At 40.7% G+C, this 22,940-nt stretch overlaps 1 protein-coding gene across 1 annotated transcript; it reads right to left on the reverse strand.

Annotated features, from left to right (window-relative positions):
- Positions 1-214: 214 nt before the first annotated feature.
- On the reverse strand, positions 215-21,920 carry mtpn.S (myotrophin S homeolog). The gene is given in 4 exon segments (NM_001086412.1): positions 215-1,457; positions 6,449-6,532; positions 7,369-7,482; positions 21,744-21,920. Coding segments are annotated over 4 exon segments (357 nt in total). The 5' UTR covers positions 21,816-21,920; the 3' UTR covers positions 215-1,370.
- Between the last annotated feature and the right edge of the window lie 1,020 nt (positions 21,921-22,940).

The raw sequence follows: 22,940 nt of genomic DNA on the forward strand, positions 1-22,940 counted from the left end.
TATTTATTGTGAGGAGTGCATGGTTATATCGCAAAGTGTAACTGATAATTAACAGACAAAGTGCTGTGTGGCGCAACTCGACACAACCGGACATTTCTTTACAGAGCGGATTATAGAAACCCAAAACAGAGGGCGTAAAGGACAGACTCCAAATAGACAGGGGACGGGGAAGCAAGCAGAAGAGAAAATAATCATTGGACAAGCAAAAAGAATGTTATTATCAAGTTCAGATTTAATTCAGCCTCCTTGTTATTGACATGAATGCGAGTGTGGCCGGAGGAGCTACTGGCGATTATAGGAAGCCTATTAACAAAATATTAAGGCCGCTGGGTTCCCCCTTGCTGGCTCTCGTGAAGCCAAAAACGCCGTCGGAAGGATCCTTGTAAGTTACATTCAATACCTTAAAGCAAAACAAAAGCAGAACTGAAAGACAGAACCACGACCCGGCTTATCATGCATCAAACAAACCGGGCTGAGGGTCAGCTCCGCCGGCTAATGCGATTAGGCGTTGGTTACGTGCAATCATTAATTCAGAATTATAAATTGATGCAAAAAGAAGATTGTCGCCGGATCCTCAGAAATGTCCTTGTTCCGCGTCTCCCAATATTGTTATGGGTCGACACAGAAACTAGGGTTCATCTCTATGGCTCGGCTTACTGTCTGAGATAAAAAGGTGACCGGGCTTTATAGAAACTGCCGCCCTCCAGTTAAAAGGGTAATCGGCTTAAGACTTACTGTACTCAAAGGAAAACAGCTCTTGAAATGATGCAGAAAGGACCGGCTGATCAATACGGAACGATTGGAGCAGTTTCACCCCCAGAAGCTCAAAAATGGATGTAGGGGGAGAATCGAATAACCTTCTATTTTACAGTGCAATACAAAAATGCTTTATGGAGATTTATCCTATAGATTTAATTTATTCTATTTTTTTTAGTCTTTAAAAATTGTATAGACGGCATGGCAACTGAAAAGGAAATTATCCAGCCCGAGATGATAAGGATGGGGGCCCTCAGGTAATGTGTCCCTCTAGCTGTCGGGGGAGCTAGAGAGCGCAACTCTTTGAAAGGATGGGGGCGCTATAAAATTGCCAATATCCAATAAACGGATCATTATAGAATCTCAGGATACAGCAAGAGGTTCTCCGTTACTTAAGGTTCTTGTACAGAGTCCAATCAGTAAGCGGCTCCTTTCGTATAGACGCGGGGGCACGGCCTAAATGAGCTCCCCGATAGGATCTGACAGGGCTCAGGTTTTTTTAGCCGACATCTTCCAATTTAAAAAGATGAGGAGATGAAGAAATTGGCAGATAAAAGAAAGAAAGACAAGCAGCAGCGAGAGGCCACACAAGAGGCAAATCGGAGGACAGTCCATCAATGGAGTAAATCTTTGATAGCCTGGTTGTCTGTAGATTCGAAGGCATTGAGTCCGTCCGGGCCTTTCACGTTCTTGTCGGCTCCCTGCGGAAAGAGCAAAACAGAGGAATGAAGTAGCAGGACAAACTGCCCAGTCCTGATCAGTATGCAGCCAACAATCCGAACGTAGCCTTTAACCCTCGTCTTCTGCTGCAGAACTCAATGTCATTCTAAGCAACTTTACTGTAGACGTCTGTTTTTAAACTGATCTGTAACTGAAAGCGGATCCTTTCTGCACTGCTGGTTCCGGTCTTGACACAACACGGCAGAAGTCAGCCCCTTCTACAGCAGCTCGTGAGTTTCTGCACAGGGCTATGTATCAGCTGGCTTCTGCTACATTGTTTCAACAGTTTTAAGAAAATGGAAATGCAGGTGGTATAGAGCTGAAGGTTTGCACGATGCTTCCTACATCAGTTACCAGACCTCAAAGGGTGTCAGCTGGAGTTTCTTATCTGCCTACTCTGCCATGTAATCAGCACTAAGTTATGTTCAGCCCTGATACATATGATCTTGTCTGCAGCCTGGCGCTCACACAATTCTGTTTAACAAATTTTTAAAAGGACACAGACAAATTCCATTTATTTCCCCAGAAACACGACAGTATCGCTTGCATTATTCATAATTCCTATGGGATCTCTCTGTACAGACTATGAGCAAACTTAGGGACTGTTCCTGCTGAATTGTGCTTAGTACAGGGAATACCTATGCTGCCATAGTTTTATGGGATCTGTCTGTACAGACTATGAGCAAACTTAGGGGGCTGTTCCTGCTGAATTGTGCTTAGTACAGGGAATACCTATGCTGCCATAGTTTTATGGGATCTCTCTGTACAGACTATGAGCAAACTTAGGGGGCTGTTCCTGCTGAATTGTGCTTAGTACAGGGAATACCTATAGTTTTATGGGATCTGTCTGTACAGACTATGAGCAAACTTAGGGGGCTGTTCCTGCTGAATTGTGCTTAGTACAGGGAATACCTATGTACCATAGTTTTATGGCATGTCTCTGTACAGACTATGAGCAAACCTTCAAACATAACAGAAAATATAAAATGAGAGGCGGCACCCAGGCGAGAGTCAGATATTTGGACTGTGCAGAAAGTCTCATTTCTCAGCAAGTTATCGTGGCTCCAGGAATCACTTGGCATTAACAGAAAGCGGCACCAGGAGAGAGAGGGGGTGGAACGCATCAGGATTGCCCGCAGGGTTATAATCAATATAGTCTCTCTGCCAACCCCATAAATAAACCCGACTGCTGCTAAACCAATTCACTCAACTTTAGTGCACGTTAAATGAATCTGCTTCACAAATTGTTCTTCTTTAAAGACTCGCAGCATTCTTGAGTAGTTGACTTGTGAGTTTCTCAACCTAGAAGCACATTTATCAAAGGTCGAATTTCGAATCAATGTGAGTTTTATGAAAACACCCACAAACTCGAAACTCAACCAATCGAAATGTATTAAAAGAATTTTTTTTCGGAAACAAATTCGGTTTTAATCTAAAAAAAACTCGGTTTGAGTTTTGTTTCTCAGAAGAAAAAAAAAAAAAAAAAAAAAAACTCGAATGTCAGGAAGGCTGCAAACAACTCCAAATTGAACCCTGGACGTCGAATCGAATTTGAATAACTCCCTAGTCGAATTTGACAATTCACGATTTTGAAATTTCAAGGTTTTTTTTATGGTCAGAACGGTCATATTCGATTAGGGAGATATTCAAATTCGATTTGAGTTTTTAAAAAGTTTCGAATTCGAATTTTCAATTCGACCCTTGATAAATCTGTCCCCTAGTGTTATCCCCCAGGCTGCAAGCAAGCACATTTGCCCTGCTCTAATTGGCCGATTGCACCACCAGAGTTCATCTCGAAAAACTAGACCCTAATGTGCTGCACCCAAACCTTTCCCTCTTTCAGAGAAATGCAGGGTGAGTGCACCCAGGCAGCTGTCCCCACTGATCCCTTCCTGAAATAAATGAACAGCTTCCCCAAACACGATGATATCAGTCTTCAGAGCGTTCCTGCTGCCAGACACATCATTTATTATATGCGGCCAGGAGTAATAGGCGCTCTTATAACAGCCTCCGTATAGCGCCAGATAAGGAAACTTCACTCGGCAGAAAGCAGATTATTGAACGGAGGACAGATTAGTGGGATAACCTCATAATAACAACAAAATTACTTTTTCAATGTCACTTTGCTGTTCCGCAGGTACCTTGTATTTTATATATATATATATATATATATATATATATATATATATATATATATATATATATATATATATATATATATATATATATATATATATATATATATATATATATATGTTATATAGTGCTGCTAATCAACTGAATTTGTGATCCCTGGTAATGGGGAACTATCCGCTCTCAAACCCTATTGAAGTACAGCTCCCATCAAACACTATTCAGCAGTAACAGCCCCTAAATTTGCTCATAGTCTGTACACAGAGATCCCATAAAACTATGGCAGCATAGGTATTCCCTGTACTAAGCACAATTCAGCAGGAACAGCCCCTAAGTTTGCTCATAGTCTGTACACAGAGATCCCATAAAACTATGGCAGCATAGGTATTCCCTGTACTAAGCACAATTCAGCAGGAACAGTCCCTAAGTTTGCTCATAGTCTGTACAGAGAGATCCCATAAAACTATGGCAGCATAGGTATTCCCTGTACTAAGCACAATTCAGCAGGAACAGCCCCTAAGTTTGCTCATAGTCTGTACACAGAGATCCCATAAAACTATGGCAGCATAGGTATTCCCTGTACTAAGCACAATTCAGCAGGAACAGTCCCTAAGTTTGCTCATAGTCTGTACAGAGAGATCCCATAAAACTATGGCAGCATAGGTATTCCCTGTACTAAGCACAATTCAGCAGGAACAGCCTCTAAGTTTGCTCATAGTCTGTACAGAGAGATCCCATAAAACTATGGCAGCATAGGTATTCCTCTGTACTAAGCACAATTCAGCAGGAACAGTCCCTAAGTTTGCTCATAGTCTGTACAGAGAGATCCCATAAAACTATGGCAGCATAGGTATTCCTCTGTACTAAGCACAATTCAGCAGGAACAGTCCCTAAGTTTGCTCATAGTCTGTACAGAGAGATCCCATAAAACTATGGCAGCATAGGTATTCCCCTGTACTAAGCACAATTCAGCAGGAACAGTCCCTAAATTTGCTCATAGTCTGTACAGAGAGATTCCATAAAACTATGAGAATTAAGAAGGGCCTGAAAACCATTCAATCCTAAAAACCCATACAGCCCTATTTACAGCCCTTTTGCTGAGCAGAGGAGCAAATTTATAGACACGTCCCCTTTAAATGATGAATTTTATCCATCGCAGCAGTTGAGATGTTTAATCAAAGTGAAAATGAATTGCGGTTTGGGGCTTTAATCTATTTCATGTCTCCTTACACTACGTTACAGCAATGCATAGATTAGCCGCACGGCCGATGGAGCTGAAAGCTTTGCTGGATATTACAAGAAACGAGAGCCTAAAGTTAAGCAGAATAATTGCCCCAGAGGTGCTGTGATGTTTTCTACACCTGCCTCCGGTGCTAAAACTGCTGCTCTCCACAATTAATTAATGAGGAAGGTTGCAATTCTTTCTGGTTGGGGGCTGATCTAAACCCAGAAGAATAAAAAACACCTTATGGCGTAATTATCCAAATATTCGCTCAGTGCTAAATAGATTTAGCACTGAGCGAATATATATATATATATATATATATCCATTTAAAGGAAAACTAAACTCTAAAAATGAATGTGGCTAAAAATGGCATATTTTATATAGTGAACTTATTGCACGAGGCTAAAGTTTGAGCTTGTCAATAGCAGCAATGATCCAGGACTTCAAACTTGTCACAGGGGGTCACCATCTTGGAAAGTGTCTGTGACACTCACATGCTCAGTGGGCTCTGATTGGCTGTTGAGAAGCTAAGCTTAGGGCTCGTCACTAATTATCCAGCAGAAAATGAGCTTCCCTGGCTGTAATATAAGCTGATGCTACAGGTTTGCTGATTATTACATTCTGATGCTAATTGCACTGGTTTCTGTGCTGTCATGTAGTAATTATGTGTATTAATTACTAATCAGCCTTATATTGTGACATTTCTATTCTATGTGTACTGTATATTGTGAGTGGCTCCCTAAGCTTAGTAAGTGACAGCAGCACAGAGCATGTGAATCAGTGAATCAGCAGAAAAGAAGATGGGGAGCTACTGGGGCATCTTTGGAGACACAGATCTTTACTGCTAAAGGGCTGTGGTTGCCTTGGGCTGGTACAGAAGCACAAAACAAAATGTTTTGCCCCTATGGCTACACAGCAGCTTGTTTATATAAACTACAGTAGTACTTATCTGTTATCTACTGTGTATCCTGTCAAAAACCACAAATAATAAAAAATGAAAACCGATTGCAAATTTTCTCAGAATATCCCTCCTTACATCATACTAACAGTTAATTTAAAGGTGAACAACCCCTTTAAAGGTGGCACTGCCCAGAGGAAAAGTCACTGGCCCAGTCCAAGGCTGGTGATTACATTCACAGTGGGAGGCCTAACAAATTAGTACTCCCAGCGAATAGCAGTCTCCTTGTCCTCTAAAGAGTTTGTCTTTTTCGTCTGTACAGCCTGAATTAGAATTAGCCACTTTAAAATGCCCTTGTCTGTATTTAAAACAAAACACACACACATACATCTGTTAGACAAACTGCACACATAAATAAACTGTGCCACAGTCATCCCACAGGTTCCTTTACTGATTAAATGTCTTTATTTCAAACCCTCTGCAGGAATGGTTTTTCAATATATGCTAAGTATTCTGAGAGAGTGTTGGGACAATACACCAGAGACGTCTTACAAAAAACACACAAGTAAAATTAGATGTGATGGAACAGATGCTGCTGCTTAAATGGAAATCTAATCTTTTTAGTTTACCTATTCATTTCGAAACATGAATTTATATTGTTCCTTAACAGCAAATTCATTTTAAGGGGGGGGGGGGGAAACAAAAAAAAATCTCACCTTAGATACAAACAACTCAACGCATTTGCGGTGACCCTCATAGCAGGCAGATAGAAGTGGGGTGATGCCATGTTTATCAGCAGCCTGTAAAATCACAAAGTATGCTGGTTGGTGGTCATAGTTTATACACAGTTGTCTATATGTGAGACAGGAATGGGGGAACTGCCCTGGACAATGCACAACATCAGTTGTAAGTAGGGGGTAAGAAAGACCACTAGCACTTTATATTTACTGCTTTACTATGTAGGCAAGTCTCTGGGAAGGGAGTGTGACTGTGGGAAAGCAGGTATAGTAGGGAGAGATGGTGCCTATAGTAACAGTGGATAATAGTCTCTGGGAAGGGAGTGTGACTGTGGGTTAGCAGGTATAGTAGGGAGAGATGGTGTCTATAGTAACAGTGGATAATAGTCTCTGGGAAGGGAGTGTGACTGTGGGATAGCAGGTATAGTAGGGAGAGATGGTGTCTATAGTAACATGTACGTGTCTCACATCTTACGCTGCATAAAATGGAAAAGTTTATGCACTGATGCGTACTGACGGGGGAGGCGGCAGGGGATGCGACAAAGGGGCAGAGGTGATTTACTGCTGGAGAGGGGGCAAGGGCCTTTGATTTGCCAGCTCCCCTGGCCCAGACCCACTGAACAGACTGCCTGCCCTCCTGACCTCCAACCCCCCACGCCTGATCGTAGAAATGGCGAGCACAGGTAGGTGGGGGTGATTTGTGGTTTAGGAGGGGGGCCTGATGCGGCAGCCCCGGTGGGCCCAGACCCCCCAGTCAGACACTGGTGGTTTGAACCACTTTCAGGAAGCTAGTGCAATAAGTCTATAGGTAGAACTGGAATGCTGCAGCGTATCTACGATTTTGGGCATATCCCCCAAAGAAACCGGACATTTGCAGCTTTGGCTAGTAACATACGTACATTGATGTTGGCTCCTTTAGCCAGAAGGAATTCCACAATCTCATCCTGCCCACAGTCTGCTGCGTAGTGCAAAGGTTTCCTTCCACCTTCCAGCGTCCGGTTTACATCCACACCCTATTGGCAGGGAAAACAAAGGGGAATGAATTAGAACACATAGTAACCAATGTACAAAACATTAGGGATGCACTGAATCCAGGATTTGGGATTTGGCCAATTCCTTGTGCCTGGCCGAACCGAATTTGCATGTGTAAATTAGGGGCGGGTAGGGAAATCACATGACTTTTCGTCACAAAAGAAGAATTTTTTCCACTTTTTCCTTTCCTGCCCCTAGTTTTTATATGCAAATTAGGAATCGGATTCGGTTTGGTATTTGGCCGAATCTTTCACCAAGGATTCGGGGATTTGGTCGTATCCAAAATAGTGTATTCAGTGCATCCCTACAAAATATACTGAGCTTATCATCGATATGAGATTGAAGGGCCAATCAGACGGAGAAGCCTAGGATTAAGTGTTCTTGGTGACATGAAATGCGTAAGGCTGTTGCTTTTAATCATAATAATAAAAAAAAAATTGTATTGTTATTTAAAAACTGCGGACTCCTGGTTTCTGCATTGAGGTTCTGGATTGGTGCCTGTCTGTCATTATATTTTCTGATGCTTTAGTCGCCTAGGCTGAAGGACCCCACCATTTACAGTGGTAGAGTTAAAGGGGTACTTTTAGTATGTTATAGAATGGCTAATTCTAAGCAACTTTTCAATCGATCTTCATGATTTTTTTATTTTTATAGTTTTTGAATTATTTGCCTTCTTCTTCTGACTCTTTCCAAATGGGGGTCACTGACCCCCTCTAAAAACAAATGCTCTGTAAGGCTACACATTTATTGTAATTAGGCCTCTCCTATTCATATTCCAGTCTCTTATTCCCACCTTTCTTATTCGCTCGCACCACTGCTTGGTTGCTAGGCTGACTTGGACCCTAGCAACCCAATAGCTGCTGTTAAAAATTCCAAACTGGAGAGCTAAATATTTAAAAAAAAACTGCACATTGATTTAAAGGTAAACAACCCTGGTTTTTGAACAGTTTCAAAAGCTGAAAGCAGGAGAGGAGGGCAGCATTTGTGTTTAGGGACGCTAGTAATAAAAGGCTTTGTCCTTATAATTATATACAGGTATTGGATTCATTATCCGGAAATCCATTACCCAGAAAGCTCCGTATTAGGAATGGTCATCTCCCATAGACTCCATTTTATCCAAATAATCCACATTTTTAAAAATGATTTCCTTTTTATGTGTAATAATAAAACAGTCGCTTGTACTTGATCCCAACTAAGATATAATTAATCCTGATTGGAGGCAGTGGTGTAACTAGATGTTACTGGGCCCAACAGCAAATTATTTTTCAGGCCCCCAAAATGACTAGAGATTGAGATATTTTACCAACATTTATTGAAATTGTATACGAATTAGGGCCTCGTGGGGCCCCTATACCTCCTGGGGCCCCCCAGCAGCCACAGGGTCTGCTTCCTCTATAGTTACGCCCCTGATTGGAGGCAAAACCAGCCTATTGGCTTTATTTAATATTTACATGATTTGCTAGCCAACGTAAGATATGAAGATTCGATTTATAAAAAGATCCATTATGCATAAAACCCCAGGTCCAAAGAATTCTGTATAACAGGTCTCATACCTGTATAAATGTATAGTAGTTGATATTTATTTGGGGGGGGGGGGCTACATACAAACCAATGGTTATCCAATGATGTTGTGTGTGCCAAGACATTAGATGATCGGATCTGCCGATCTACTTGGACAACCAAATTCACTCCAATGGCTAGCTACCCAGCTAAGCAGTGTTTACTCCTTAAAAGTCATGTAACATCTTCAATAAGAAATATTATACAAAGCATTATGTGTTCCATTTTAAACAAAGCGTTTATGGTTCGTTGCCGACGTCCCCTTTTTATCCCCCCCCTGACTGGTGCTGAATATGAAATACTTGGTATTCTACAGGACTTATCACCCCCGGCCCACGCTTTCCTCTGAAACAAACAAAACGCACTCAAGCGTCAGCAGTAAAGGACAAGTGGATGTGCGCCGCCGGGAGATAACATATGAGACCCGAACACGGGGAACAAAACAAAAATTACCATGCTGACTATGGCTGCACATTGTAATTGTAAATGAAGGGCCGGCACAAATGGTTTCATTTGTATTAATGGAGTATTTGCATTTTAGAGCTTGTTAAAAGGAACTCAGATAGATGGAATAACTGAGCAGAATAATGGCTCTCTGCTCATTGGAGACTTCACAATTAGCACCGTGCGATATACAGAAAGGAGAACTAAAGCTCAACAAAGAATTGGTTTACATTTTGGGGGTTCTGTACCAGCCCAAAGCCACCCCAACCATTTAGCAGGGAAGACCTGTGCCCTTGAAGATGTTTCTTTTCTGCTGATTCTCAGCACATAATCAGGGCGGCTGTCACTTACCTGAGCTTAGGGTACAGTCCTGCGTGGAACACATTTCTAAGACCCGCAGCCCGAACAGCAACCCGCATATTTACCCACTTTGATCCACTACCCGAGCTGGACCCACAACTGCTTTATCCGCAACCCGACCCGCAACCACCATCAAACAGAAAGTGATGGTGCTGCAAACCGGAAGTGATGTCATCAAAAGTGGGCAGGGGCAGAAACAAGTTTTTTTAAAACTTTGAAAAGCGTAAAATAGACAATATTACATAAGATAAGAAATTGAGATGAGACCCGCAACCCGCATCTATACCCGCACCTGAAAATCCTCCCCTCATTCTGCAGGGTGCCCGCTTTTTTTGCAGGTAACCCAAGGGTACTCAACCCACTGCAGGACTCTAGCTTAGGGGCCCTCTAACAATATACTGGTAATATACAATATAACAGTCACAATACAAGGCTGATTAGTTTTGAATTCAGTTTCACACTACACAGCAGCATAAAACACAGTGCAATCTGCATCAGAACGGGTTCATAATCAGCCCTGTAGCATCAGCTGTTATGACAGATGAACCTCACTTTCCGCTGGATGATTTCCCCCTGACCCCTTATCTTAGATGCCGCTGACTCACAAAAGATGTCTAACAAGATCCAAGATAGGGAGCTGCTACTGGGGGGTCAATTTTAAGGCCTGAATCGTTACTGTTATAGGGCTGGTATGTTAGTACAATACATAAAATATTCCATTTCGTGCCTTACTCTTTTTTAGGCTTAGTTAGTTTGTTATTAGTCTTCATTACAATTTTTAAATGATTTACAATGTAGTGCAGCTGTCGGGCATGGAAAGTTAACAGCTGGTTGCTGTGACTTAATCATCCTAGCAACCAGGGAGTAAGTCAGAAGCAGAAGAGGACCTGAAAAGAAATAAAATAGGGGTGTGTATATGTGTGTGTGTATATATATGTATATGTATATATATATATATATATACATATATATATATATATATATATATATATATATATATATTATACACATATACATATATACATATATATATACATATATACATATATATATATATATATATATATATACACACACACACACATATATACACACATATATACACACACATATACACACACATATACACACACACACACATACACACACACACACACACACACACACACACACACACACACACACACACACACACACACACACACACACATATACACATATACACATATATATATATATATTTTCATCTTCAATACAGTGAGTGCTGATCCTCCTTACTATATACATGCACCGCTGGCTACACTGTGATTAAACCAAAAGGTATTTTCAACTTTCAGTCAGGAAAACCAGGGATTAATGTGAAAAACAGCTAAAACGCAGCTATGAGTAGATCCACCTATAATATAATAAAAGTTTAAAGGAGAACCTCCCCTTTAATCCAAAATGATCACATAAATATACACTTGAGCATGCTTGAGAAAGGGACGTGAACCCGAAACGTTGCACTTAAACACGCAAGGCAGCTTGCTTGCAAATGACCCTGTGTGCCTTGGGATCCTTTCTGCTATACTATTGATACAAAGTAACAGTAGTCAGACAGCTCAGCAAAGTAGTCAGACAGATCAGCAGGAGAGCAGTGGGCTAGGCTAGAGGCCTGCAGCAGGTTGGGTACCCGCGGGTTACCTGCAAAAACCTGCGGTACCTTGCGGGTTGCAGGTAGAGGTTTCGGGAGCAGGTATAGACACGGGTTGGCGGTTCTTCGGGTTTGCAGATCTTCCCAATAGCGAGTTTTACTCCTCTTTTTCTGACCACACCTACTTCTAATTATGTCACTTCCGGTTTATAACGACAGCACTTCCTGTTTCTTGAGGGACAGCGGGTCACGGATTGGGTTGCGGATAAGGTACTTGCGGATCGGGTAGTGGGTCCAAGCGGGTAAGTATGCGGGTTGCGGTCTGGTTTAAGAAATTGGTTCCGCCCAGGACTCTAGGCTAGGCTTAGGGAACAAAGATGTGCTGGTTGTGTAAAACCCGCATGTGACTTCCTTTTAGTGACACGTGATCGGCTATAATGCCGGAAGCCGGCATTTGAAGGTGGCGGGGAGTGCAGGAGAAGAGCTCAGCCTGCATCCTTCACCCACGAAGAAGAGTGCGAGGTCGGACCGAACACGCCCGACCCACGAGTATCGGGCCGGCCCGCACATCACTATTAGGAACTGTTCCAAACCATTAAAAATCATGAAAAGTCTGCATATTTTTTAATTGATATATATTGCAAAGTTGCTTGAAATTATGTTTAATTTTCAAAAAGCTTAAGTTATGCTTGTGTGGAGTTCCCCTTTAAGTTTACATCTTGACTTTATGGCTCTTAAATGTGCTGTATCGTGTTTGTGAAGGTTTTTCCAGCAGTGAAGCCGAAAGGCCAGATCCTGATAGAGATTATTGCCATTAAGCTCCAATTACAAACAGACAATGCGTTCAGCAGCTGGGAATGTGTTATTGCAATTCAGATGATCCTAACAAGGTTGGATAGAGGGGAAGATAAAGTGAGGGGTGGGAGGATATAAATACATTGCAGGGGTAGCTCCTTGTGAGTAAAGGTTTAGCTACAAACGTATAGGGAATATAAATAGTCTCAGTTTAATCACTCTCTGAACTTGAAACCAAGAAACGTAGAGACGATGATCCTTCTCAAGCCATTATAAGTGACAGCCAGCAAGCAAGCAGACACATGCAGGGGGTCGCTGGAATTTAGCCCTGTCATCCGTGAAAAAAACGGCAATGTACAAGTTCCAACGTGAAGTCGTGCTTGTGTTAAAAGGAACGTAAGCAGCCAGCAGAGGAGCCAGCTGGAGAAAAAGATCAAACTCTCTAAAATGAAACCACAACTTCACGCTTCAATTACTTCTACTTCACGTTTCAATAACAACTTTTCAAATGGTCCTTTAATTAAAAAAAAAAAAAAAAGACTGACTGTAGCAACCAAAATAAATGATTGCCTATTGTTACTAATTTGAATCAGACCCTCTCATAGAAATCTACTGGTTGCTGGGGCAAGCTGGAGGCTAGCAACCAGATAATACTGCACAGCTGCAGAACAAAATGCTAAATAATTCAATACTGAACGCTGCAAAACACTATGCAATGCAGCACTCTCCACAAAGATTACAGGCAACATTTTACTTCCTGAGATACCCGCAAAAATTTAGGGAGTTGCCCCTTTCAAGTGCCCTTTTGTTCTAGACTAGATCTGTCTATTGTGTGGTGGTGATGTAAAAGTGGCCATACACAGAGATCTACTCGTTTGGCAATTTTGCCAAATGAGCGGATCTGGCCTCGATAAGCCTACCTTGAGGTGGGCGATATAAGCCTGATCCGATCTTGGGCCCTAGAGCCCAACGATCGGATCATAATGAAGAGATTAAGGGCAGACAAGAGGGTCCCAGTGTCAGACTGGTACACCAGGGGCCCACCCAAAACACCTTAGACCAGGGGCCCATCCAAAACACCTTAGACCAGGGGCCCATCCAAAACACCTTAAGGTGGCCATAGACTCAAAGATCCGCTCGTTTGGCGACATCGCCAAACGAGCGGATCTTTCCCCGACATGCCACTAAACTGCATGGCTATATCGGGGGTAATTCGAGCGTTCGGCCGTATGGGCGAACGATCGAATTAAGATGCGCCAATTGGCTCCGACGGGTCGTGCGGGTTAAAATCCAACCTTCTCGATCGATATCGTGGCCAGATATCGATCGGGAAGACCCGTCGGAAGCCCCCATACACGGGCAGATAAGCTGTCAAATCGGTCCAAACGTCCGATATCGGCAGCTTTATCTGCCCGTGTATGGCCACCTTTAGACCAGAGGCCCATCCAAAACACCTTAGACCAGGGGCCCACCCAAAAACACCTTAGACCAGGGGCCCACCCAAAAACACCTTAAACCAGGGGCCCACCCAAAAACACCTTAAACCAGGGGCCCACCCAAAACACCTTAGACCAGGGGCCCACCCAAAACACCTTAGACCAGGGGCCCACCCAAAACACCTTCGATCAGGGGCCCACCCAAAACACCTTCGATCAGGGGCCCACCCAAAACACCTTCGACCAGGGGCCCACCCAAAACACCTTCGACCAGGGTCCGACTCTCAGTACTATTATTCTTCCTCTCCTTGCTCAACCTCTATTCTCCTAGTCTCTTTTCTTTATTTACTACAATCTATTATTCCATCTATTTAGCCTCTTTGTTCTCATAGAAATCGGGAATGGTCATGAAATAGGTCAAATATTTAGCAGCATGAGGGCCCAAGAGCTGGACCTGACACCTGTCTGAACCTATTACCCCATTTTGTGACCAGAACCCCCCTGAAATCCCCCCTGAAATGCAGTTATTGGATAAAAGGTCCTCATGCTGCATGCAGGTTGTATGCATGTAGTTTGCAAGCCCGCTGTGACAACATAGGTTAGGGGCGTGCAGAGGTCCCCAAAAACAATGATATGTTTGCTGCAGATGCAAGCTCATTCCAACAGCAAATGCAGAATTCAACAGAATTCGAGAAAGAAAAGCTCAGCCTGAAGCGCATTTACTGCTGCCTCGGCACTTCAATAGGACAAAGGTGCTGGCCCCTGCATTGTATAGAAAAAGGCAGAACTTCTCTAAAAAAATAAAGATATTACAACAGAGTGCCAGGTTTTTTTTTATACTGCTGCTGGTACAAGCAAGGCTATCTCCTATCATCAATAAAACTGACTATATCTTATATGCGGTAGCCCAGAAGAGAAAATAATCAGTGGACTTTGCTTTAGGTTAACATGTGAATTTTGACAACACAAGGCTGATCACTATTGAATTACCCGGCAACATAGAAACCAGTGAAGTCTGCACTACAAAGGATTAATAATTAGCCCTGTAGCACTGGCTTCTATAACAGATGAAGCTTAGCTGCCCACTGAGCATGTGCAGTGCCACTGACACACAGAAGATGCCTAGCAACATGGGGAGCTGCTGGGGCAACTGTAAAGGCCCCGGATCATTACTGTTATAGGGCTGCTGAACCTCTGGGCTGGTGCAGTAAATTCAATATACATTTATTTTTTTTAATATTAGGTTTTAGTTGTCCTTTAAACAGAACTGTGCACAAGGATATTTAGATCATTGTAGGTGGGGAAAAATGCAAATTAGATTCACATAATTGCTCAAAAACATTTTGTACAGCGTTTCCAACCAATGAGTACATTGGGGTGCTTGTAGGCAGTTCAGAAAGTGAATGGGGGTGGAGGGTGACCCTAAGCATTTTAAAACGGCATAAAGATGGAAATCCTCTATGAAGCGCTGCTGTCTACAAGGTGAGAAAAGCTAAATTTAAGTTCAGCTTCCGCTTTAAAACCAGGTTCAATAAAAGCTGAACTTTGGAAGGGCAGCTCTTAAAGTGGACCCGTCACCCACACATAAAAAGCTGTATAATGAAAGTAATTTGCAAATTAAACATGAAACCCAAATTCTTTTTTTCTTTAAAACATCCAATACCTTTTATAATCTCATTTAATAGTCTCAGCTGTCAATCATATATTGCATACACTCCTTATATTTCCCTTCCAACCGTATTGTGAAGGGTACCATGCATGGGCATTAGGTCCCCAATTCTGATACATACACAAGATTCTGGGGTGATCGACAACTTGCCTTGTCACAAAAATGGCACCTGCCTGCTTCATATGATTGTGAATTCCAAGACTGAAGGAAAGAAAAATTAAAGAATAAACATAGTGTGAGTAAACTTTATTTTGCTCAACTATCATGATAGAAAATAATTTGGAATTATTTCTTAGGGTGACAGGTCCCCTTTAATGGGTGCAGCGAGGGGGTTTATTTCTAGAGTTACAACCGAAACCTGGAAATCTAAAGCCACGTCTCAACTTCCCTAAAACACATGTCGTTAGACCACCGCTTGCTTAATAGACCAGAGCGCCTGTTAAACAAATCAAAGAAAAGCGATTTTAAAAAATCTAAGTCTACACCCACTTGTTGGGCCTTAAAGAGAATAGAAAACTATTTATAAAGGAATAGAGGACTACTGATCTTTTGCCAGACAGGAAGTAAAAACGGTCAGATGAGCAACAGGAAATACTGTCCCCCTCATGCTGTCACAATAATAGCTCCATGTCAGTGTTAGAGCACAATCCTTTTCTATTTGACAAAATAATCCGTTTAAAAGAACGCCGCGTTCAACTTGTACCTTGGCAGGGAGTCAGTGGAGTTAAAAACCTCTTCGCTAATGTATTTAATACTGCAGCCTATGGCTTAGTCAATGCACAGAGGGAGCACTTTGGCAAACACAATGCTTTAATTAAAAGAAACATAAAACATGCGTCGGGAAATAAAGAGGCCCTCTGTAGAAACGTTTTTCCTACCTACTTAAGTACAGAATACAATCGATTTACCGAGTAAATGCGCCGGTGCTTCCTTTAGATGTGGCTGTTTATGGGTAAGGTATTATCAGAAAGGCTCGACTCCAGGTTTCCTAAACTAGACCAGCATAACCAGTCCCACATAAAAATTACATAGGAAACTCATAGTTTAACCTTTGGGGTAGAGGTATGGGGGCCGGCTGGAAACCTGCGGGTTGGGCTGGTTCAGGCCGGCTGCCGCATCAAGACTTCGGCCTATCACTTCCGGCTCCACCCACCCGATGACATCACGGGGGGGCGGGTCTTTAAATGGAGGAGCTGAGGCAGGCTGGTCCTGCACAGGTTTCCTTCCCCTATAGCCTGTGCACCCAGAGAAGAGGCAAGGTGGAGTGCTGCAGACACATTGGAGTGAGTGAGTGAGTGAGAGTGTGTGTGTGTGCAAGTGTGTGTGAGCTATTCGGCCAAATATCGAACCGAATACAAATTAGCATATGCAAATTAGGGGCAGGAAGGGGAAACATTTGTACTTCCTTGTTTTGTGACAAGTCATGTGATTTCCCTCCCCACCCTAATTTGCATATGCAAATTAGGATTCGGTTCAGCCGGGCAGAAGGATCCGCCCGAATCCTGCTTAAAAAGGCCGAATCCTGGATTCGGTGCATCCCTAATATATAGTGAATAAATTAAGGATATTATAAGTTAGAGAGGAGTTTCATGACAATATAAAAACACGAGGCCGAAGGCGGATCGATTTTATACAGGTCATGGAACTCCAAGGTTACTTCTAATAGAGTCATATTTTGCAACAGGGGTACTTTATTTATTATAATACACAAGTTTCAGTGAGTCATGTGACAAATTACATCACTACTCACCGTTTATAACTGATGACACAGTACTCACCATTTATAAGGCTATAATTTACAATATATTCATGGCTTTTGTGTATTTTATGGCTTTTATATATATATATATATATATATATATATATATATATGTAATAATTCCAAATGGGCAGCACCCCGCCTTTGCAGCTTACCTCGGGTGCAAGGTAAATTAAATAGATAATAAGGTAGAAATGACCAGCAACACCGAGTTCTTTGGTGAAAAAATCAAAGTTTGATTTTTTCACCAAAGAACTCGGTGTTGCTGGTCATTTCTACCTTAATATATATATATATATATATATAAAAATAAAGCAAATGGACCCGCACTCCTTAGTAATGGTGAAGAAATAGATGTGCTTTATTCAAAATGCATTTACAACGTTTCGGCCCAAATTGGGGCCTTTTTCAAGTCTATTTGCTTTATTATTTTGGAAGATTTGACCTACGCATCCATTTATGTATTTGAAATCCGGTAAGAGTGTGTTCACCTGTTTGGAAATATATATATATATATATATACACACACACATACATACACACGGGTATGGGACCTGTTATCCAAAATACTTGAGACCTGGGGCTTTCCGGATAACGGTTCTTTCCGTAATTTGAATCTACATACCTTAAGTCTACCAGTTAATAATGTAAACATAGGCATAAACAATAGGCTGGTTCTACTTCCAATAATGATTAATTATATCTTAGTTGGGATCAAGTACAAGCTGCTGTTTTACTTTTACGGAGAAAAAGGAAATCGTTTTTAAAAATCTGGATTATTTGGATAAAACAGAATAGTAACAATATTCACAGCTGCCAAGGACAGACAATCCCTTTAATTATACTCTGCATTATACTTAGTCAAGGCAAGGAAATAAACTGATGCTCTGAGCAATGGGCTTATGTTCCTAGCAGCAGCGTCTGAGCTATAAATACGCTATTAAAAAAAACAAAAAAACAAAGTAGCACAGAAAGGCCTAAAACATTTGTTCATGGTCAGACAAAGGAATAGGTGAGGCTACTCACTAGCCAAAGGTACAGCAAGTGAACCCAGCACCCACAGGCTACCTGAGTATTGGTGCCACCCGCTATTCCTATCAACCTGCCACCCAAGCCTTTGTGGCCTTTCCATAAATCCAGGCCTGCACTTAATGTGTTTACACCTACAAGATCCTTATTCTTATCAGTAAGCAACACAAACCAATGGAGGTGGAAAATGTAGACTGCATTGGCTTCTATATACCCGTGCACAACTCCCTTTGATTATTGTTAAGCTTTATGGTCACGGATCCCTTTAAACAGTTGAAAAGCATGACAGCCACTGACAAAAGCCCGGCAATGCTTAGAAGCCAATGGACACACCTTGCTGAAAAAGGAAACGCTGAAATGACTAAGCACCGGCAAAGCTTTAAACCGAAAACCTCAAAGCCACATTTCACACGTCTATCTACATTGCAATATTTATCGGCATTGTCACTACATGGGGCAGCGCTTAGAGAACACACACAGCAAAAAGGATTCTTATCAGAGCTTGTAAATGAATTCACTTTCACTGCCTGTTGGGCATTTATATTCTCCAGGAACTTTCCACATAGTATTTTAGATGAGAGTCATCTAGGTTTGTTTTGCCTACTCAGTTATAGCTAGGGATGCACCGAATCCAGGATTGGGTTTGGGATTCGGCCTCTTTCAGCAGGATTCGGCCGAATACGTCTGTCAGGCCGAACCGAATCCGAATTTGCATATGCAAATTAGGGGCAGAGAGGGACTTTTTGTCACAAAGCAAGGAAGTAAAAAATGTTTTCCCCTTCCCACCCCTAATTTGCATATGTAAAATAGGATTCAGTATTTGGCCGAATCCTTCGTGAAGGAAGGAAAGGGTGAAGGAAAATCTTCACCCCATTGCAGGGGCCAGAAAATCCTCCAGCAAGTGCTATGATGCCCACATTGGTTCTGGTGCGAGCAGCCATGTTGGATAATTATGCATGCATGCAATAAGTGTCCCATATGTGTTTTTTTACGCACATGCATGTAACGTAGGATCGGTAAATCCCTCTCCTGATGAATGCACATAATGAGAGAAGTGGGAGGGGCTCATCATTATACATATGCATGTGACCAAACATGGCCACCCAAACCCGGAGGCACATTTATCAAAGGTCGAATTGCGAATTCAGGCGAGTTTTTAAAAACTCCCATAAACTCGAAATTCGACCAAAATTTATTTTTTAAAAAAATCTAATTTTTCTAACTCTGATGAATGCAATCCACCCAAAAACTCGAATTTGAGTTTTTTTCTCCAAATGACGTCTCCCATTGACTTAAAACAGCAATTCAACAGGTTTTAGGTGGCGAATAGTCTAATTTGAGTTCTTAAAGGGTCCGAGTATGATAAATCTCAAAAATCTAATTCGATTTTTTTGAAAAACTTGAATCGAATCTTTTTATCCCAAGATATTAAGGGATACATAATAATAATAATAATTTTGTTCCAACAGCGCCACCTGCTGGTCAGTTTCTGACCAGTCTGACCACCAAGTAGTCAAGGAAGTTGTCAGGAGAAAGAAAGAGGCTGCTCTGATGTTCTTCTGCTTAGGAAAACAATTAGAAACCTTTCTCACATCTTTCCTAAGCAGAAGAACATCAGAGCAGCCTCTTTCTTTCTCCTGACAACTTCCTTGACTACTTGGTGGTCAGACTGGTCAGAAACTGCTGTAGGTGCAGCTTACTATTTTCCCATACCTAGTTTCTATTACAGAGAAAAATGGAAATTAAAATCTGAATTAAATGATTAAAAGGGAGCCTATGGGAGACAGCCGTCCCGCACTTCGGAGCTTTCTTGATAATGGATGTCCAATGGTAAAGGATCCCATACCTGGTTTATTATTACAGAGAAAAGGGGAAATCAAAAATTTGAATTATATGATTAAAATGGAGTCTATGGGAGATCGCCTTACCGCAATTCTGAGCTTTCTCCATAATGGGTTTCCAGGTAAATTATCCCATACTTGTATTATTATTATTATTATTATTATTAATACAGAGAAAAAGGGAATTTAAAATCTGAATTAAATGATTAAAAGGGAGTCTATGGGAGACGGCTGTCCCGTATTTCGGAGCTTTCTCGATAAAGGGTTTCCAGGTGACAGGGGTGAATATCACCTACATGAACAGACTATGGTGGGGGAGGGAGGTGTATCCCCCATATATGAAGTATGAGAAGGGGGTGGGTTATATCTAATAATAAGTATATTATATCTAATAATAAGTACATTATATCTAATAATAAGTATATTATATCTAATAATAAGTACATTATATCTAATAATAAGTACATTATATCTAATAATAAGTACATTATATCTAATAATAAGTACATTATATCTAATAATATGTAAATTATATCTAATAACATGTAAATTATATCTAATAACAAGTATATAATATCTAATAAGTATATTATATCTAATAATACGAACATTATATCTAATAATAAGTACATTATATCTAATAATAAGTACATTATATCTAATAATAAGTACATTATATCTAATAATAAGTACATTATATCTAATAATATGTAAATTATATCTAATAACAAGTATATTATATCTAATAACAAGTATATTATATCTAATAACAAGTATATTATATCTAATAACAAGTATATTATATCTAATAATAAGTATATTATATCTAATAACAAGTATATTATATCTAATAATAAGTACATTATATCTAATAATAAGTACATTATATCTAATAATAAGTACATTATATCTAATAATATGTAAATTATATCTAATAATAAGTATATTATATCTAATAAGTAAATGATATCTAATAATAAGTAAATGATATCTAATATGTAAATGATACCTAATAATAAGTATATTATATCTAATAATAAGTACATTATATCTAATAATAAGTACATTATATCTAATAATATGTAAATTATATCTAATAATAAGTATATTATATCTAATAAGTATATTATATCTAATAATAACTATATCATATCTAATAATAACTATATTATATCTAATAATAACTATATCATATCTAATAATAACTATATCATATCTAATAATAACTATATCATATCTAATAATAACTAAATTATATCTAATAATAACTATATCATATCTAATAATAACTATATCATATCTAATAATAACTATATCATATCTAATAATAACTATATCATATCTAATAATAACTATTATATCTAATAATAACTATATTATTATATAAGTATATTACACACACAAAAGACCTCAGGGGGGGGTATTACACTACAGAGAGTCAGTAGAACAGGTTGGGGGTAAATCCCAGGTGCACAGTCCATAAATGAAGGAAAAGGGGGTTGTGGGCCCCAAACATACAAAATAAAGAGGAATTAGGGGGAACATTTACCTCAGAAATGCAGAGACTTTGAGGCCCAGAGGCCTCTCCATAGAGACACGTTATAGAGAGAGACATTGGGGTAAGAACTTACCTGACAGAATAAACACAGGGGCAATGCTTGGGCCTACAACACTGTCTCCCCCAGAGAACTGCCCCAGCCCATAGCAAATACTTACTCCAGCTACGAATTCCTTCACCGCGTCCAGGTCTCCGTTCTTGAGAGCCCACATGAACTCCTTGTCACCCATGTCAGGAGCAGGAGAGGAGGGAGGCGAGAGCAGGAAGGAGCGGGGCCTGAGACCTGTATCTTTCCACTTCCCACACACACGCCCAGCCGGAGATTCTGGGATGTTATTGCGCAGGCGCGCCCAGCCAACGTAACGTCAGAACGCACAGACGTCCCTCACGTGATGCAAGCAGCATAGGTAAAGATGGCACTGGGGAGTTTGTGACTGTGGGATTCATCTGCTCCCTGATATTGTGCACTTAGCTGCTGGGAGTTGTACTGAATTGTGTTTGTTATAGTGAGTGCGTGAGATTAAGTTGTGAGAAGAAAAGAAGATTGGAGTTACCCTGAACTGTGGCCAATAGGACCTGGATCTGCTCCACTGCTGTTCTGGCATTTCAGTCCCTTCCTGATATTCTTACTCTTCTTCCTCATTTATTGCTTTTCCTTTATATCACAATCTCCTTCTACACTTACCTTCAAATAATATAGACAATAATGTACCTCCCAACTTTATTTATTATACTCTGAGTATCACTCATATATTATAAGGGATAATGTACCCCCTACTGTAAATGATAAGGATATTAGAAGTCACTGAGGGGTTGTTCTGTGACCATATAAAGGCACAAGGCTGCAGGCTGAGTTATACAGGGAACTCTGAGTATCACTCATGTATTATAAGGGATAATGTACCCCCTACTGTAAATGATAAGGATATTAGAAGTCACTGAGGGGTTGTTCTGTGACCATATAAAGACACAAGGCTGCAGGCTGAGTTATACAGGGAACTCTGAGTATCACTCGTCTATTATAAGGGATAATGTACCCCCTACTGTAAATGATAAGGATATTAGAAGTCACTGAGGGGTTGTTCTGTGACCATATAAAGGCACAAGGCTGCAGGCTGAGTTATACAGGGAACTCTGAGTATCACTCGTCTATTATAAGGGATAATGTACCCCCTACTGTAAATGATAAGGATATTAGAAGTCACTGAGGGGTTGTTCTGTGACCATATAAAGGCACAAGGCTGCAGGCTGAGTTATACAGGGAACTCTGAGTATCACTCATGTATTATAAGGGATAATGTACCCCCTACTGTAAATGATAAGGATATTAGAAGTCACTGAGGGGTTGTTCTGTG

This window comes from Xenopus laevis, chromosome 3S, assembly GCF_017654675.1.
Source record: "Xenopus laevis strain J_2021 chromosome 3S, Xenopus_laevis_v10.1, whole genome shotgun sequence".
NCBI classification, from domain to species: Eukaryota; Metazoa; Chordata; class Amphibia; order Anura; family Pipidae; genus Xenopus; species Xenopus laevis.